The sequence below is a fragment of the Leptosomus discolor genome, chromosome 3 (genome assembly GCF_034619465.1).
Source record: "Leptosomus discolor isolate bLepDis1 chromosome 3, bLepDis1.hap2, whole genome shotgun sequence".
Classification (NCBI taxonomy): domain Eukaryota; kingdom Metazoa; phylum Chordata; class Aves; order Leptosomiformes; family Leptosomidae; genus Leptosomus; species Leptosomus discolor.
In genome coordinates, this window is record NC_141393.1 from 38,475,264 (window position 1) to 38,493,180 (window position 17,917).

A 17,917-nucleotide genomic window follows, 5' to 3' on the forward strand; every position below is an offset into this window, starting at 1 on the left:
TGTCACCATAGGAACAGCCTCAAGCTGACTTTTGGAAAGAGGCTCATTTCCTATAGCTTTTCTGTTGGCATAAAAATAATGTCACTGAACTGTATGAGAAGCAAGTGCTTTACGAAGTATCATCTTGAAGTATCATCTCTAAAGATACCAGTCAGTTCTAAAAATATCCTCCCTAACGGCTGCATTTCTTTAGTTTCTGAAGCAGAATAAAGGGCCCAGAAAGGTGTCCTCCTTGTTTTCCTCAACAAGAAACACACCCCAAGCTACCACCAGTGTGATCTAATTCAATCATTCTTCAGCCTGTAAGTGTAATGTGTAATAAGTGTCAGTATGGAAAAATTCCTTCTTAGAAGAACAATTAAAACTTACTGGCTGAACAAACGACACATGTTCACACAAGAATAATTCAGTCAACCGTCTTAATAAGGATTTACTTTAAACAGAACCTTGTATGGGTACACTAGACTCAGTCTCATTAAGGAGTAAGTTGGATTTTTATACAGCATGAACCACTGGCAATCTAAAACAGACCCACTGAAGAATGGAATGGAGAATCAAACGCAATGTTTCAGACCCAAGCTCTATGTGCCTTTAATACTTTCTTTTTCCTTTTCCTTTTTTTTTTTTTTTTTGAGTGCACACTACGACAGACATTTGCATTTATCATGTTTTTAACTTTTTTTCTAAGGATGAACTCTCTGAATCTGCATCTTCCAACTCCGCTCTATGTCTTTTCAGTCCTCCAAGAGACTGAGTGCTCTCACTGCCTGCAGGATGCAGGTCAGCAGTTTCCTCTCTTGTGCTCACGCTGTAGCTGTTGGAGTCCATTTCAGACAGGCAGCAGTCTTTGCGCAAGGTCACACCCATCTGTACAAGGTTGCCATTATCAGCATTTGAGTGCACCCGTAGTCCTTGCATCACAGTCTCCTGCTCTCCAAAACTCTGTCCATTGTTGAAGCATGAAGGGCGGAGATGCAAGTGGCTGTTATTGTGATTAACACAGGAGGTGTCGAGGCTCCTCTCCTCACTTTCATCAGTCTGGTTTCTGGAGCAGTGACCCGACATGCTACAGATGGCAACTGTGGAGAATGGAGGGACCAGTGAGTGATGGCTTGATGCTGGTTGACAGTTCTGACTATTTTTCTGTTCCACAAGTCCTGCAGTCTGAATGCAAGGTTCTTCAGTACAATTATTTAGCCCTTTGCAGTTAGCTTTTCCATTGAGCTTTTCAGTCTCAAAAGAATGCTCTATACCTCCACTGCTAGTGTCTTCAGATGTGTTTTCTTGACCCTCCATCCGCCGCTGATTGTCACATTCATGAGCTTGACCATTACTAGAATTCTCTATCAAGCCACGTTCTTTTAAAGTTTCTTTGTTGTGGCTTTCAGTAGAAAGAGCTGGGGAACCTTGAGGAACTACCACACTCGAGTTCCTAGCATCTTCCTTATTTAGCGAGTGCACTGTACTGTGCTTTCCACTAGTTCCTGGTTTCCCTTCGTCATTTTCTCCTTCTCCTTTGGAGGATTCACCATCTTTACTAGCCGAATAGGATATGTAAGAATAATGAAGCCATTTGTAAGCTTTGTAAATCTTTCTCTTTACTGATTCATTGTCTGAACAAGGAGACGTCCTTTCTTTGAGAACTTCTTTGTTGGCTGAACTCCTTTCTGGTGAAGAAGCTGGAGAAGAAGAAAGATCATCTACTTTGATCTGGGGGTAATCATAGATGTCCTCACCTATGTAGGGGGTCACATTCTCTGTGTTAGTGCTAGTCCTTTCCTCCTTTTGCACCTTCTGTCGGCGTCTCAGTGCATTGCGTTGCCTCATCGACGTGCGTCGTTCATTCAGTTCCTCTTCATCTTCCGTACTGCTGCTGCTGCTGGAACTGCTGGATTCATTCTCCTCAGGACTCGGGGACCGTGGTCGTGGAAAAAGGTCTGTATCTAGTTCTGCCTCGCAGGCATTGTCGTCAGAGTCAGACTCATTGGAAAGGGCCAGGAGACGTTTATCCTGATACTTTCTCAGGGCAGAGAGCCTCTGCTGACGGGAAGCCACGTCTTCTCTGGCCGAGGGGGATTCAGTTGATCTTAAGGCCCTTAAGTTATAGGCAGTTTCATCAGACTCTTCAGCCACATGTGGTGGGGAGTGATGCAAAGAGGCAGAGGACTCTGACTCGCTGTAAGCGGAGCGTTCACTTACCCCTGCATGGAGTTGCAGGATTGTGCTCTCACTGAGGTCGCTGTCTGAGTCAGAACTCCAGCCCTCGATCTCCCGGCGCACCAGGGAGTCAAAAAAGGCCATCATCCGTGGATCTTCCTGGACAGACTGGTTGGCATAATCATGGGACAAACCGCTACCACTGTTCAACACAAGACTGATGTACTCTTCATGAGTGTAGAGGCAACGTGAATCATCCTCAATTCTACCATCCAGATCTCCTGTGCAGTCAGGCTGCTTGTAAGGACTCCAGATCTGTAACAGAAAATTAAAAAAACACTGACCATGTATGTCTGAATTCATAAACTATTATAAGCATTTGAAATAGAACAGTAGCACAAATACCCAGAACAATTGCAAGTTGCAGATCGTTTTTATCCCTCAGACCCATACTTACAAGCATTCCAGAGATGTGGGGTTTTGTTCTCCCCCTGTACAAACGTGTTTTTCCTGTACTACTTCACCCATCCAAAACTTAAAAGGTTAACTGCAGATTATCCATCATGTCAGTATTTCATTGTGTAATCATTTCTCCCAAATTGCAGGGCTCTATTTTTATGTAATAGGGGATGCTTACTCACTAACGGTAAGAATAGTTTGTTGCCTACAGTACAGTCTTAGCACTAATGAAGGCACTTGTTTCCCAGGAAACTAGAGTTGCTTGTGCTAGTGATGTGGAGTAACATTTCATCCAGCTGCCTAGTCAGTCACACCTGATCAGCAGGCAGGGAGCTGAATGTATGGAGGTGAAAAGCAGAGCTGCACTACTCCATTTAGGGAACAGCTGTGAAGGAAAGAAGGCATCCAACATCCTCTCAAGACACAGCAGCAAGTTTTAGATAGTAGGGAAAGGTAAAGGAGAAGAGTTTTACCGAAAGCTGCTTTTGAAGCAGAGAGAAGTTAGTAACGTTGCAAAGTATAATGACTTCACCAATAGCAACAGCCTTGACTGTGCTGTCCATTTTATCTTACCTCAGTTGTCCTGCTGTGGAGGAGAAAAGGAAAACAAACAAACAAAAAGCCCCAAAGAAGACCCACCAGTATCCCTAGGAAACTGGTAATCCATAGCAAACAATGTTTGAATCTCCTCACCTTTCTCACTTTTACTCACATATTTGGGGGCAACATGATTAAGGCACTCACTGGACAACACTTTGTTCTAGACTGATGGTTAACATGATGCACAACACTTCCTGTTATCAGAGCTGGTACGTAGCTTATCCGCAACACTGCCTTAATGTTGTGCTTACATAATACCTGATCTCAGCCATGCTTTGGTTTTACCACACTAACATGCACAGGGAAAAAAATTCTACACCAGCTGTCTATACCAGGTTGGCCTTTTAGGATAGACTTTGGCAAAATCATCTAACACTTTTCCCAACAGAAATTAGCGAAGTTTTGTTCCAAGAGGACAAAACCACTAAAGAGTGTTTGCCTGTGTAAATGGGATAATCAGCACTCATCTCAGATATGTAGTTAACACGTGCAACATAATCTGATACTACCGTGACAAGCACTATGAAAAAAGCCCATGAGAATGTAATTCTGCATTCACAGAGATTTTCAACAGTGTACACTAAGACTGTACACCTTTAATATTGCAAGTAAGACAAAATAAATTATCTTGCAGCTACTTGTTCAGCACAGCCAAATTTAAGACGTACAGGTAACCTTTATTCCGGAATTCTCCCAAACTTGAATGTCTTCACTTTGCATCCTCTGTAATTTACAGTTAACAGAGCTTCCACATATGATCTGGCTATGTAGATAAAAGAGACACTATTCCAAAATTAAAGTGAGCTGGAGACAAACCTTCTTCTGTACGGCAATCATCAAGCCGCCCTTCAGAGCAAAAGCAAAGGAATTTTACATTGAATTACATTAGCCTGTTCCCATGAACATGCCTCAACATCAGGGTGTATTCCCTATCTGTACTTAATTGCTATTTTTATTATTTGCAGAACTTAAGCAAATTCTCTTCCAGTACAGTTCATGAATATAATGCTTGGAACCAGAATGAACACAGCCTCCATTACTTGGTTCAAGCACCGCACTTACTGGACGCATAGCTCAAGGGACAAGCATCAGGTTCGGATAAGTACAACAAAACCCAACTTAGGCCCACTATTACAGACCTCCATCAACCATACTTAACCCTTTGGAATTATTCAAAGAGAACAGAAAGAATGTCTCTTCATCCTCTAATTATTTCCCCTGCTCCACTTCCTACAGACAACATAGGAAAGAGTCTTCTCAGTGGATACACGAAAGAGGTTGTTGATTTGGGGATACATCAAGTTTTTGAACAGAAAAATAGAACTCTATTTGCTCAAAGGACTGTTCTGAGTTACTGCTTTCCTGATGATCTAACTAGCACACGTTCAGTACCTTCTCTCACAACTTATCAGACCTTTTCCCCTCCTTGTCCCACTACAGAGTATTTCAGCAAGCAGATCAGATCTTCTTGTATTTAAGAAGCACGTACCTTCTTATAAACACTTCATACTGTATTCCTGGACAAGCAGGCTGGCATGCCCCTTCCTCAAATAGTCTTAGCAGTGTTCGATGGATCACTAGGTTTTACAAAACTTTTTTTTTTTTTTAAGCAAGAGAATTAGAAAACTCTTAGATTCTGTATGAACCAATATAAATGGAGGAGAGGTAGTCTGCTCTGAAGTCTGTCTGGGACAGGTCTGTTTTATAATGAAAAGCCATCTAAAAGGGTACATAAAGTGTGCACAGAGATTCCACATCCTTGTTAGCGCTACCAGATGTTTCTGCTCACTCTGCAAGCATCAGAGAAAATACAGCAGTGTTAAACACTGAAAAGATAGCTACAACGAGCCCACAGTGAGGCTTGCCCCTTCCAAGGCAGATTCGTTCATAGAGAAGGAGCAAATAATAAAGAGAAAACAAGGGAATTCAATTCAGGATGAATACTTATTTCTATAGGATCAAATGTCTCTGGAGATTGACATTCCTACTTTTTAGACACTTTCCTACGAGGGAACGGGAGGGCCTGCCAGAGTCCCAGAAAGAAATCAGACTAAGAATCTATCTTCGGCAGAACCAGGAAGCCTTTAAACTGGCAGCAACTGGTGCAGTGCTCTCTGTGGCAACTGAAACAGGCTTCTTTGCAAATGGAATGCCTTTGCCTTTTTCTCATCCTCTGACTGACGCCATGTTGAGGAAGAATGTGAGCAAATTGGAGAAAATAAGTTGGCAAATCATCCCACTGAAGCAACAATCTATCAAGAAGTTCTTTCTCTATCAGAGGACCATGGAGCTGAATATTACTCACTGATGCCCTGAGTACAGATATAAAAATAGGAACAACAACAGAAAAGGGGAGCACAAAACTGGTTCTCTACTTCAGCAGAGATGCTTCAGAGCGCATCTCTGGAATTGCTTGCATTCCACGGTGGCAACCCCCCAAATTTTAAAACAAAAAAGTAGTTATGCCTGTAGTGTGAGAATAATTAAACCCAGCTATATTAGATGATCTGATTAGGCAGAGGCAGCTAGCCACATTAATCTGTCACCATAGCAACATGGGCAAATAGACTTTGCTATCTTTGATACACTGATGATTTTAAACAAATGGGACAACAGTTGTGCACAGTTACACAGTACTCCATTTCCAATACAAAACAGTATTTCTTTCTGAAAATCCTTATGCACTTTATCTATTTTATCTTTTCGAGAACTGTCTTCTAACTGCACAATTCACTGTGGCCCTCCTCTAAGCCCCAAACACCAGAGGGAATGCCTCATTCATTTCTCCTGCAATGCAATTTGTTTTCCTGCCAGCACATCCCAACGTCTCACACACTTAACTGAGGGGAAAGTGGTATTTTTCTATTTTATATTGCTCTAGCCCTCATGGCAAATGCTTGCTGCAAATGGTAATTTTAGTCCACAGCTGTGCTTTTCCATACAATTTCACTGAGGTTCAGGTTTCTGAAACAAAGGGCAATAAGCAATTCATCTGGGTTGATGTGTCAAGAACACACTGTCTGGAGTCAAGGCTTCTAGTATCCTTTATTAATGAGCTTGTTGAGCCTTATTTTAGGTTTTTGAAACCTCCTCACTTGAATATGCACACCCCCACCCCACCTTATCCATTGTATTCCCAGTCCTAGCAGAAATCAAACCCTAAACCACTGAGTTACTGAATTATATCCTTGCAGGTGCTTTACAACAAAATAAAACTGAAGCAAAACACCCGTAACCACAAAGGTCCAAATCATCCTTGTAAATACTATTAATTTCAGCAGGGCTGGGCCTGAGATTAATTTGTATCTCATTTGCAATCAGCATTAAAATAGCAAGCATGTTGGCAGAAGCACATGGAATTATTGAATGGCTTGTCTGTATCACGCCTTGATGCTGGTGCTATCAGTTCCTCACTTCTAGAAGTACTAAATTTAGACCAGCTAGTGTAAAAATTAAGGCCTCAGACAAACAACTACTTGCATCCACATTTTTAATCCATCACAGAGTTTCTACAATTGAGGGAATGGAATACCAGCCAACCACACTGAAGCGATGTTCCGTGATTTAATTCCAGAAAGATTTTTAGAAGACACTTGAAGGACAGTAAAGGGAAGGACACTTCTTAAGGAATTGGTTAAAACAAACAAACCAACCCCAAGAAAACAAAAAAACATAAAAACCCTAACTACAATTTTTATTTATGGCTCTCCCTCTTGTCATCTCCAATCAAACACATCAAGCATTTATATGGGGAAAAGACAGACAGCCATTCAAGGGAAGGAAGCTGGTTTTAATGCAGTAAATAGCCTGAGAACTGCTGGTGTGGCTTTTCCCACTTTGCCATCTGCTAGTGGCACTTACTAGCTTCCAGGCTATCTGCAGAAGTAGCTGGAATGAAGAAGAAACCACCACTGTATGGTCACCCACAAACCACTGTTCACTAAGACAGCACCTTTAAAGAGTGAAGTCATGCAGATCAGACAAGATATGAGCCTTCAAACAATCTGCTCTTCAAACAAGACACATCACAAGCCGAGACAAAATGACATACAATGAAAGGGTAAGAAGTTCTGGCTCGCCAATAAACTTTAATATATTAAACACCTTTCCCTTCATTTGCTCCTAGCTTGCAACGTTTGGGGAATTCCAGTTCCTTCAAAGCAGCTACACAAGTTCCATTGCACATACTGCGACACAACAGGCATTCACTTCTAAAGAAGCATTCAAGCAGAGGTGTCTTTGAAAGAGTTACACAACCTGTGACTGAAGCCTTAATTGAACTAACCTTTTAATCACTAGGCAAAAAAAACAACCCCTCCAAAACCTAGCAGAAGTACACAAAAGCAACACAGGGGATGTTTATACCAATGCTAATCCAACCGTCTAAGCACACTCATGCAGGAAGGATTCACAGGGTGAAGGGTCAGCAGATCCAAAATCCAAAAGGGAGAATTTAGGCTGCGTGAATCAAGTTCCCAAAACAAAACAAAAAAGGCAGCCTCTGGCAAAACTGTTGTTAAACAGCAGCAGTTCAACTGCTTGGAAACTGGAAAAATCGGGGAGCTGCTAAGACTGTTCAATGCACTTTTGTTCAAACCCTGTATGTTAGATTTGTAACCAAACCTGTCAGAGGGACACAGATGAAGAAAAAAGTAGAAAAGCAAACTGAAGCACCAGCAGGAGACAGAAGAGAAGGAAAGCTGAACTACAATCAGACCCCAAATGCTGACAGAACTGTAACACAAGTGATGCAGCTGGGCACTGGGCTACGGTCCCAGGGTCTTGGGCCAGTTTTGGTCTGTAAGCTGCAGACCACCAAAACATTCATTTGCAGGAAAAGTTCACTCAGTCAACTTGTAGCTGACTAAAGCATTTACTAATACTCACATGACCTCATTTATAGCCACATGCAGGTAAGACTTTTATGAAGTCAATCAACAAATAGAAGCAGCATCAGTTCTCATTATCCTACTCAAAAATTAAGTTGTTCTGATTTCTTTCATCTTGTTGATAGACCTAAGTTATAGCAAAATTTCCATGGCAGCAGAATGCAAAGTGCATTAGTGTAGCATAATCCTCCACCTCCCCACCCTCAACCTCTGCTACTGGAAATGACAAAGTTTCTGCCTTGCTCCTACAATATTGGCTGTCTTTCCTTAAGGAAAGAAAGTTTCAGAACCTAACAAAGTTTACATTCCACATAAAAAGGCACTTTCTAAAAATACTGTACCTTGTTAGAGGGTTCAGAAAAGACATATTGTGGAAGGTATTAAGAGAGTCCTGTTTCCTCTGGAAGCCACAGAAAGGCACGACGAATTGATACAATACAGAATTGTGTATAAAAATTATAGAAGGGCTCCTGAGGTAGTGTTTGGGCCGAATTCAGCTAGGTCAGGCTAGGCTAAGGCTCAACAATACTCTTTGGAGAGATTTTTGTAAAATTTTAGCCCAAAGTCTCAGAAGTCTTAGGAGATCACACTACAGCTGTGACCAAACTCTCCCAGAAGGACTGTTTGCACAGTACTTCAGTTATGCACAGAATGAAACTGGAAAAAAATTTTTTTTTCAAGGTACAAATCCAGGAAATTCTGATCTTATCCCTTATCTCTAAAACCTTTAAAATTGAAAAGGAGTTTAAAGTTGAAATGCCCAATTAAAAACTTGCATCAGTTTAGCCAGCAAATGAGATGTACCACTTTATGAAAGAATGAGAAGACAAGACGGGTGTGGAAAAAAACAATGCTGAGCAAAACAAAGCATTTCTTCCTGAAATATTGAAAGAACGCATTTTTTGTTAATTAATCTTACCTTTATAATCTTTTCAACGCCAGAAGAACAGATCATGTAAGTGTGAGGATTAAACCGGACTTGGTTTACAATTGACCGATGACCTTTCAATACCATAAAAGCACCATTGACGACCCTGCCAATGCCACCTAGGAGAAAAAGCAGCACACACTGAAATGAATAATTAAATCTTTGTATTGCTTTCATTCATAATCATTTAAAGTCATATTATATTTGACAACGTGCTTCAGCCTTATTTTGCAATATTTCGAGGCCTGTGTTGGCTGCAGAATTCCAATTTTATGAACAATGCCCCTATGAAAAGCTTCAAGTTTGAGAAAAAGCATCCTTCCTGCAAATCAGGACTCAGAGGCTAGCTTTAGCTCAACTACCTAAATAAACAATAAAGGTTTTTGACCTAATATGACAAGTATGTGAATATGAACAACATACATACTTAATGAAATCACCAGTGAAACCATAGTGCCTAAGGCATGACACTACTCACAGTTTATAAATCTGAAGCAGAGACAAATAAAGAGGCTGACTTTTTTAATAGCTACACTTTTTTTTTTTTTAAAAAAGTCAGTAATTCATTACTATCACAGTTGATTCCAGTCTGATGGGTAGGAATCTAAAAACCACAATCTTCAAGGCTACCAACCTAAGTTACCACATTACAGCTGAGCTTAGTATAGCCTTCCTGTTATACCAGGATGTATAATAACTCTTATTTCTGTGAATCAAGCTTAGAGAGGGACCCGAAATAACATGTCTGACCAGTGCGTTATATCATTCTTTGTCACAAGGCTGGGAATTAGCTGAAGTGGAATGCCTTGGTGCTAATGGTAAAACTCGAAACAGAAGCCAGAGAATTTTTTTCCTTGGTAATTGGCTCCTACTAGGTCTATACACCAAAGCAAGAAACTGTCACACGGTAGTTTTTTTTATATTCATAGATTCACACAATTAAAGACATAAATTTGTTAGAAAGCACACCTGTGTATCTGAATAAACAAGTGTCAACCAACACGCTATGATTAACATCTTCAGTGAAAGAAACCAAAACTTTTAAAAGAAAGGAAGTAAAAACTGAAAGCTACCTCAGAGGAAAATAATCTTGCTATTTACAACTTCAAAGGTCATAAGCACATCTTACAGAAAGTTAAAACAATTTCATTAGCTTCTGTACTACTTATAGTCGTCTTAACACTAAACAAGTAAACTTTAGGTTCCTCTTGCTGAAGGTGTTTGCTACCCTCCTTTGTCCTCAACAGGAGCTCTTTTCAGCTGAAATAGCTGCTGGCTTAAGCCCTAAGCCCAGAGTTGAACAACTTGTCTTCTAAAACAGAGTCAGAGTTCTCCTGCAATGCACATTCCTAAAGAAAAACCTGCATTAACACTGAAGGGTAGCAAGAGAAAGGTCAAGGAGGAAAAAAAAAAAAAAAAAAGGACAAAAAAGGCATTCCTGTATCACCTTCCATTTGTTAGGTTACATAAATGATAAGAACTGCAGCTAGTGAGCTTGTGTTCAGCCCCTCTCCTCTTAGAAAAAGTGCTCTACCCCTTCCACTCATTTTAATGACACTCTGAAGACCTGACCGATATGTACATGGTATACAAACCATGATAAGGATTTAGAAATGAGGAGTCATCCAACTCCTAAAAATCTGCAGACAGAGCTTTTTACTGCTTCTGGAAAGTGTTCCGTTTGAACAAATCAATTTTTGCAAACCAAACTGCAATCTCGTGGCGCTTTGGGATAGAAAGATTAATGTGTCTGAAGAAGGGAAAAGAGGTGGCAAGTAACTCCAAGAACCAAAACACATGGCCATTTTAAAGACTTTGTATATAGAATGGAGGCTTATTTACAATCAAGAAAACTTGAAAGGGAGATTATTGCTCCAGTTAACTTTGGAATATGTTCACTGAAACTGCCCTGAGACTGAACTACTCAGAACAGTTCTCTTATTTGGGTACACTTGTATTTTCTCTAAAGGTTCAGAGGTAAGTTCTGCCTTCAGCCATGGGAGCAAGATTTCACCAGTGTAAGCAAAGTTGACTGAGAAGTAACTGATTGGAGAGCAAGCTCATTAAAGGCCAAATCAGGTTCTTCTGATTTTCTTTTCCATTTTATGAGATTCCTCATGTCCTTTCATTCCGCTCACCCTGCTAGACACTCACAACCACATCTACGGCTGACGGTAAGTTGCCCTACTCCCACAGCATTCCTTCCAGCCAAATCACAGTTGTCAATCCATTTGCAACCATCAAGCCCATGGTAGATGGTTACATCAAGTCCAGTTCTCAGCACATTTATCTTGACCTAGCAGACAGATGTTCCAGGAAAGAGAGCCTCGGGAATGAAGAGACAATTTGCTTAGGAAATGTTTCCAAGCCTGTAAGCAATGCCTAAAAAGTTTTAGCTAACCATGGGCTCTAGCTGCCCAGATTCAGTACAAAATAAGAAATACATCCTGCAAAACACTTACAAGAGTCTGAAGTTAGAGAGACAATAATCAAAAGAAAGAATTATAATGGAGATGAAATACAAATTTAGGGCACCAATATCTCGGGCTGCATTTCCAAGTCAGTCATTGGCCTTTCGTGGTACTGTCAGCAGTGTGAATTAACCCATGCTTATTTTCCTAGTAAAACAGTGAACTGTCTTCTGGCATTAAACTTTAAATGTTTATCAATACACTAAGAGCACCAGATGAAAAGTTCACAGCATGTCATGTCTAGAACACAGCTCTCCCTAAGCTGTAGTCAAATTTAGGCAGCGTCTGAAGCCCAGAAAGCCAATTGCACCCTGGGCTGCATAAAAAGCAGCATGGCCAGCAAGTCAAGGTGGTGATTCTTCCCCTCCACTCTTGTGAGAGTCCGCCTGGAGTGCATGGACGTGCTAGAGTGGGTCCAGAGGAGAGCCACAAAAAGGCTAGGAGAGTTGGGGTTGTTCAGCCTGAAGAAGAGAAGGCTCCAACAAGACCTTATTGCAGCCTTTCAATAAAGGGGGCTTAGAAGAAAGAGAGAGACCTTTTACCAAGGCCTGTAGTGACAGGAAAAGGGACAGCAGTTTTAAGCTGAAAGAGTGTAGATTTATATTGGATATAAGGAAGACATCTTTTCACAGTGAAGGCGGTGAGACACTGGCACAGGTTGCCCAGAGAAGCCGTGGCTGCCCCCTCCCTGGCAGTGTTCAAGGCCAGGTTGGATGGGGCTTTGAGCAGCCTGGTCTGGTGGAAGGTGTCCCTGCCCACAGCAGAGGGGTCAGACTAAATGATCTTTAAACATCCCTTCCAACCAAAACCACTCTGTTGATTCTATGAAGGAACTCCAAAGGTTTCTGCCTTCATATTGAATGTCCCTAAATCCCTTTTAAGCTGTTAACAGGAAAATCAGAGGAAGCATAGTACTAGAACATACCTCACTCCTCTCAGAGCAAAGATGAGCTTCCCTACAAAGCCCCTTAAAACACCTAACTGCCCAACTACAAGAAAAGTCCCATAGGAGCAGATTAGTGCAATCACACATCTTAGCAGTGAGCTTTTTCCAGTAGTTTGAGAGGTTTTAATCATTTAAACCAAAAAGCATTGACTCCAGCAATACTCTGATAATCTTTGTGTCAAATGTAATAGACTGCCTCAGACCCTCATTTTTGCCTGACCCCTTGCCTGATGCAATTTTAATCTGCCAACTCCTATGTGCTTAAGCAACATCTCTGAGTGCTTAACGCAGAGCCTTCTATGTCCTTATCCTGACAGAGACCCCTTCATTTATTTTATAGTAGTCCAATAAAGTTGGTATTGTATTATGAGAGTATCTTGCGTGGCAGACATATGCCTGTGTCCAGACTTGTCTGGAATCCCCCTGGTCTCTCAGCAGTGGCTTAGCTGCAGCCATCCAGCTTCCAGCCATCTCACAGTGTGAGTTAAGTTTGCTCACGTCTGCTGGCAAAAAAAAAGTGCATTTGCACATTAAGTGGAGGTTGGCCATAAACGGCTCAAATTCCTGAGGCCATCTTCCTTTTTCATAAGTAATATTTTCTATTTCTTTTTGCTGTCTTCACTTGAACTGGTATTTTTAACTGTATTGTTTAAACAGAATTGACCTCTACTATCCCAACACTACACAAATTTTGCTTTTGAGGTTTGGGTTTTTTTTTTTTTAGGGGGTAGGGGTGTTTGTTTGCTTTTGAATTTAGTGGCATGCACAGGTCCTGTAACTGTTTTAGCACGGCAGCCTTTAAATTCTTAGGTAGTTAGCACATGTACAAGCAGTGTTTATACAGAAGCCATTCGTTTACATGTTGTTAATAGTATTAAAAAAAAAGTCTTACAGTCTTCAGAGGCTGATTATGCAGATTTTAGAAGGTTTCTAACCTCTAACTACTGGAGGGAAGGGATGGAGATACACTAACCGGTTTTGCAATACTTTCCAAAAATTGCTATGCTTAAAGACAGTTCCGAGTAGTGGTTTCATGTTCTAGCCATGCTGGTTGATGTTTTTTGGTTTGCTTTTATTTAAGCAAAACGTCAAGAAAATCCCTCTTCCTCTGGAGCGCTGCTTTGCAGGGTGTAAAGAGGAGCGATACAAAGTCTCAATTCTTTAAATAATATCCTACTATTATATCTGACCAGCTAGAAGAAATAACTTATAAAAAGCTAAATCTGAAGTGTACGTTTTAAAACAGATTTCCCCTATACAGGTTTAACAAGAATACCATGGCAACACAAGGCCTATCTACAGGCTCCCATACAGACAGAAGGAAGAAATAATACAATGCTTTGAAGTAGTAGAGTCTGCTAAGTTGCCCAAGTGATTACTTCTTTCTTTGCTTTATTATTTTATATTTTAAATATTATGCTAATGAAACCCTTGTTAATTACGCAGTTTTGGAATATTTATGCAAATGACTTGACATTTCACATATTGAGAACGTGCTGGATGATACCTACCACCACATTTTCAAAACCACTAGTAAATCATAACGAAGGAGAGTGAGATATTTGGATAGTAATCTGACTTCCCACACACAAGTTCCACAACACGTAGCAGTGTTAAAAAAAGGCAACAAAAACCAGAAGACTGAATTACTTGAAGGATAAGGAAAAAAGGGAAGTGATGGATTATTAGGAAAAGTGCCATAGTGCAGAAATCCTTTAAGAATGTAGAGCAGTCTCTAAACTAACGGAAGCTGCATTGTTCCAAACATTAAAAAAAAAAAAAACTGTCAAAGAATCAGAGAACTTCCTGGGATAAGGAACAATCCTCCACTGTCTCTGTAACAGAGGAATTAAATGATCTCATTAAGCAGCAGCCCTTTATCTAGTACACTGAAAAAGAAGTCCCACTGGTTGTTCATATAAGGTAGAAAGACGTTCCACAGACTAAAGCGTAACTTCATACAAGCCTTGTGAATTACTCAAAGTGCTGAAAACTCCTGAGAAGAACCAGATATTTGAATCTGCCTCCAGTGTGCCATAGCATACCATTCTACTGTAGTGCTTGGCACTACAATAAAAAGCTAATTTTAAATTAATTTAGTTTTCATTAATAATAATCCAGGACACATTTAGACTGTAGGCCACTGCCCTGCATTTGAATCCTATGAGGTCATGATGTGCTAATGGAAGAGAGACGCCATAGTTTGGAAAGGAAATGCACAGCACAACACAAGCAAATACGTACAGCATATAGGGCCTCTGTCTTCAGTGTAGCAACTTATGTTTAGACTCGTTAAAAAGTCTCTCTGGTGACTCACACACCTGTATTTGTTTCATACAATGCATGCCAGCAGATGGCTTTGCTCCTCAGAAACCTGTCTGTAGAGAAGCTACATCTAAACACAAGCACTCTTGCCCTGAGAGCATAGGGCCCTGCAGCATCCCTCCTAGTGGGATCAGGAATAGGACTCCAGTGCTGGCAGCAGCCAGAGCAACTTCAAGGCTTCTCAGCAGCACAGGCAAAACTCACTTTGGTCACATCAAACACAGGGTGAGAACAGCAAGGGATGGCCAAGATCCTTTCTCTTCCTGGCATGGTAAGAGGAGACAGTTTGGAGGAGGCACCAGAGGACTCCAGCTTAGTACTGCTGCTACTACAAGAGAAAGCAAAAGGGAGCATCTCCCCATAAGAAAGCAGGTCCAACTCCACCTGCAGACTGCCTCCCTCGTCACCTTTGAACCCACCGTCCACCTCCCAGGCCAGGTGAAGAGATCACTGTGGCCCTGCAAAGCTTTAGCATGTGCATGGGGAGCAGTGGGCTGGCATTGGCATCTGCCTCAGGCAAGCTGCTTTTCCAGGCATCACCCGCATTGCCTAGTCTACACCTAGAACCAGCCCCATGGTGGTCTTGTGCCTCTGCAGAGGTTCCAAAAGCCAACGAAAAAAAAATTGTATTTAAACATCTAAAGAATATGCAGAAAGCTGCGGTGGTAGTGGCGACTTTTGGATGTATATTTTCTCCCTTCTTTTGTTGCTGCTAAATATCTGCCAGATCTATCTATGCCTTATCTATACCAATCCTCCCACTGCGGTTATCACCAGTGGAGCTGAACAACAATACGAAAGCTAAGATTAAATTACTACAGAAGTAAACTTTGGCACACCCTTTGCACTCTGTCCCCTCCCCTGGTCTGAGAGAGATTGCTCTTTTGGTGTGTCTAACTGCATAGGTCGCAACGGTTTTTACAATGTTATTGGAACCATGCAAATTACCACGAACAACTATGCTTTCTGAACATAAAGGGGGTAAAATAAGCTAAATTATCACACAACTGATAGTTTTGTTTGGTTTTGGTTTTTTGTTTGTTTGTTTTTTTAAAAATAGATGTGTGAAAACTGCTTGCCCATGCATTTATTTTGTACTGGTAGCTGCAAACATGTTCAATACAATAAAGAGGAAGGAGCTTTGGTACAATTAGATGACTAGCTGCTGGTGACTAAGGCTTCTCCAGCCTCTCCCAGTGTTCACTGTTATCTTCAGCTTTCTAGTGCTAAATTAGATATTCAACGCACTAAGGCCTGTGAGAGAAACACTCACAGATGCCGAATCTTCTTCCACTTGGCAACAGCACTACAAAGCACCCAACACTGCCTTGTTTTCTGATAGATGCCATCTAGCCAGTACATTTGCACAGGTATCTAGTATTACAATCCACATGACAGAATCCAGTCTAAATTCCACTGAATACAAGAACCTCTTCTACACTGACCCACCACTTGCTTGCTGTGATAATCAAACAACTGTTCCATAGCACATGATAGTCAACACTGACCTGAAGGAAGAGACAAATTATAATGCTAAACATAAAATAGTTTAAATCCCAAAACCAGGCTTCAGAAAAACCCATTTTTTTTAAAAAAGATACAAACTTTCCAGAGCATGCTCCCCATTGGGCCAGATGGCTTCCCCCCACCCCAGCCCAACTGATACATATATATGCATGTGTGCCCATACATAATAATCTCAAAAATAGCTAAAGACATTAAGAAGCACTTAATCATCTATTATTCATCTTCACTTATCAGCCTGGAACTTTGAGAACTTAAACCACAAGCTGTCTCCAATGAGATAACCCTGTTTAAATGTTGTGAAAAGATCTGTTGCTGAATTCAAGCCTAAATACATGTCTGCATTTAGAATGACCAATGAGGAGAAAAAAAAGGAAGAAAAATTGCACCAGTTCTGCTAAAAATTGGTGTAATTAGTTTAGTAACTGAACCACAATGACAGGCCCTTTCTTGCTAACAGTTACAGTCAAAGAGAGAATTAAGAAGAGCTTTTGAAATGCAGTTTGCTGTTCTGATTTACTTAAGTTTTTCAAAAGTCTGGCGACAGCCTGCTCACATAAACTGAAGGATCCCCAACTGTCTTCTCAATCGCAAATAAACACCATATCCCTCACACAGCATCTTTGAGCAGTATTTCAAAAGCAAGAGACAAGCTCCAAGTTGCAAAGATGATTCAGAGTAGTGGGTGAGGAATGTACATTCCACTTTGTAAAATGTTTGGTCTAAGCCCTCTATTACCCCACAAGACACGTCAGGTTCTGTCTTGAACAGGGATTCTTTACCAGCTAAGAGACCATGTTTACAGGAGTTAGGTTTAAATAATGCCTGAAGTGCTTCTATGTTAACAGTCCTGCTGGGCAGGTCATGTAGGGCTGATGTCTCTTCTCACTTCTCTTTTCACTTCTAGCTCACCTCAGAGTCAAGTAAAAGCTGTGGAAACTCAGGATTGCTTTTCTTCTGCCAGACCAATATATTAATTTTGCTAGAAATTCTGCCTCTGAAGAAAACTGGGATATACACTTTAAAGAGGAAATTGGCAAACGCATTCACCAAACAATCAGCAATTACTTCTGAAGCACACTGTAAAGCTGGGTAGTACTTGGATAGAGAAGAAAGTGAAAAAATGAACAAATTATTCAATATTCAAGAACAGACAAAAGGTGGTAAAAAAGCAACCTTCTGGCATAGATTATTCTAAATAGGCCAGGATTCCCTAAGATAGTGGAGAGAGACAGCCAATAAAAAACTCTTCAACAGAATAGCTTCCTAAGCAATTTTGGAAACAGCTTTTTTCACAGACCTCCCTGCCCTGAAGTAAATCCTGTCTAATAACTGGACTGAACGAAACCCCTGGCAGAGTTTCCAGCTGAGGGAGAATGACTCAACACAACCTACTGGGAGGACACCTCTAAATTATGATTATTTGAAAAAAAAAAAAAAAAAAAAAGCAAGCCCAAAACCCAGCAGAATTTATTCCATTTTCCTGCTAGAACACCAACATAGGTAACTGCATTCCTCCAACTCAAAATACACTTGCAATTGTCGACTGGTGTGTTCCTCCCCATTTCTTCATCTTTTGTCTTGTGATGTTGCTGACCATTAGATATCTAGTACTTGC

At 40.9% G+C, this 17,917-nt stretch overlaps 1 protein-coding gene across 4 annotated transcripts in view; it reads right to left on the minus strand.

Annotated features, from left to right (window-relative positions):
- Positions 1-405: 405 nt before the first annotated feature.
- The window catches only part of DCAF5 (DDB1 and CUL4 associated factor 5), a 78,761-nt gene continuing 61,249 nt past the window's right edge, over positions 406-17,917 (minus strand). For 3 of the 4 annotated variants that reach the window (XM_086462012.1, XM_086462015.1, XM_086462014.1), the window contains exons 8-9: positions 9,025-9,152; positions 406-2,472 (exon numbers count right to left, since the gene is read on the minus strand). In XM_086462012.1, coding sequence (XP_086318138.1) covers positions 664-2,472; positions 9,025-9,152 — 1,937 coding nt within the window. In that variant the 3' untranslated portion in view covers positions 406-663. The remainder of the gene's footprint in view (positions 2,473-9,024; positions 9,153-17,917) is intronic. The other variant, XM_086462013.1, reaches the window with a different exon arrangement.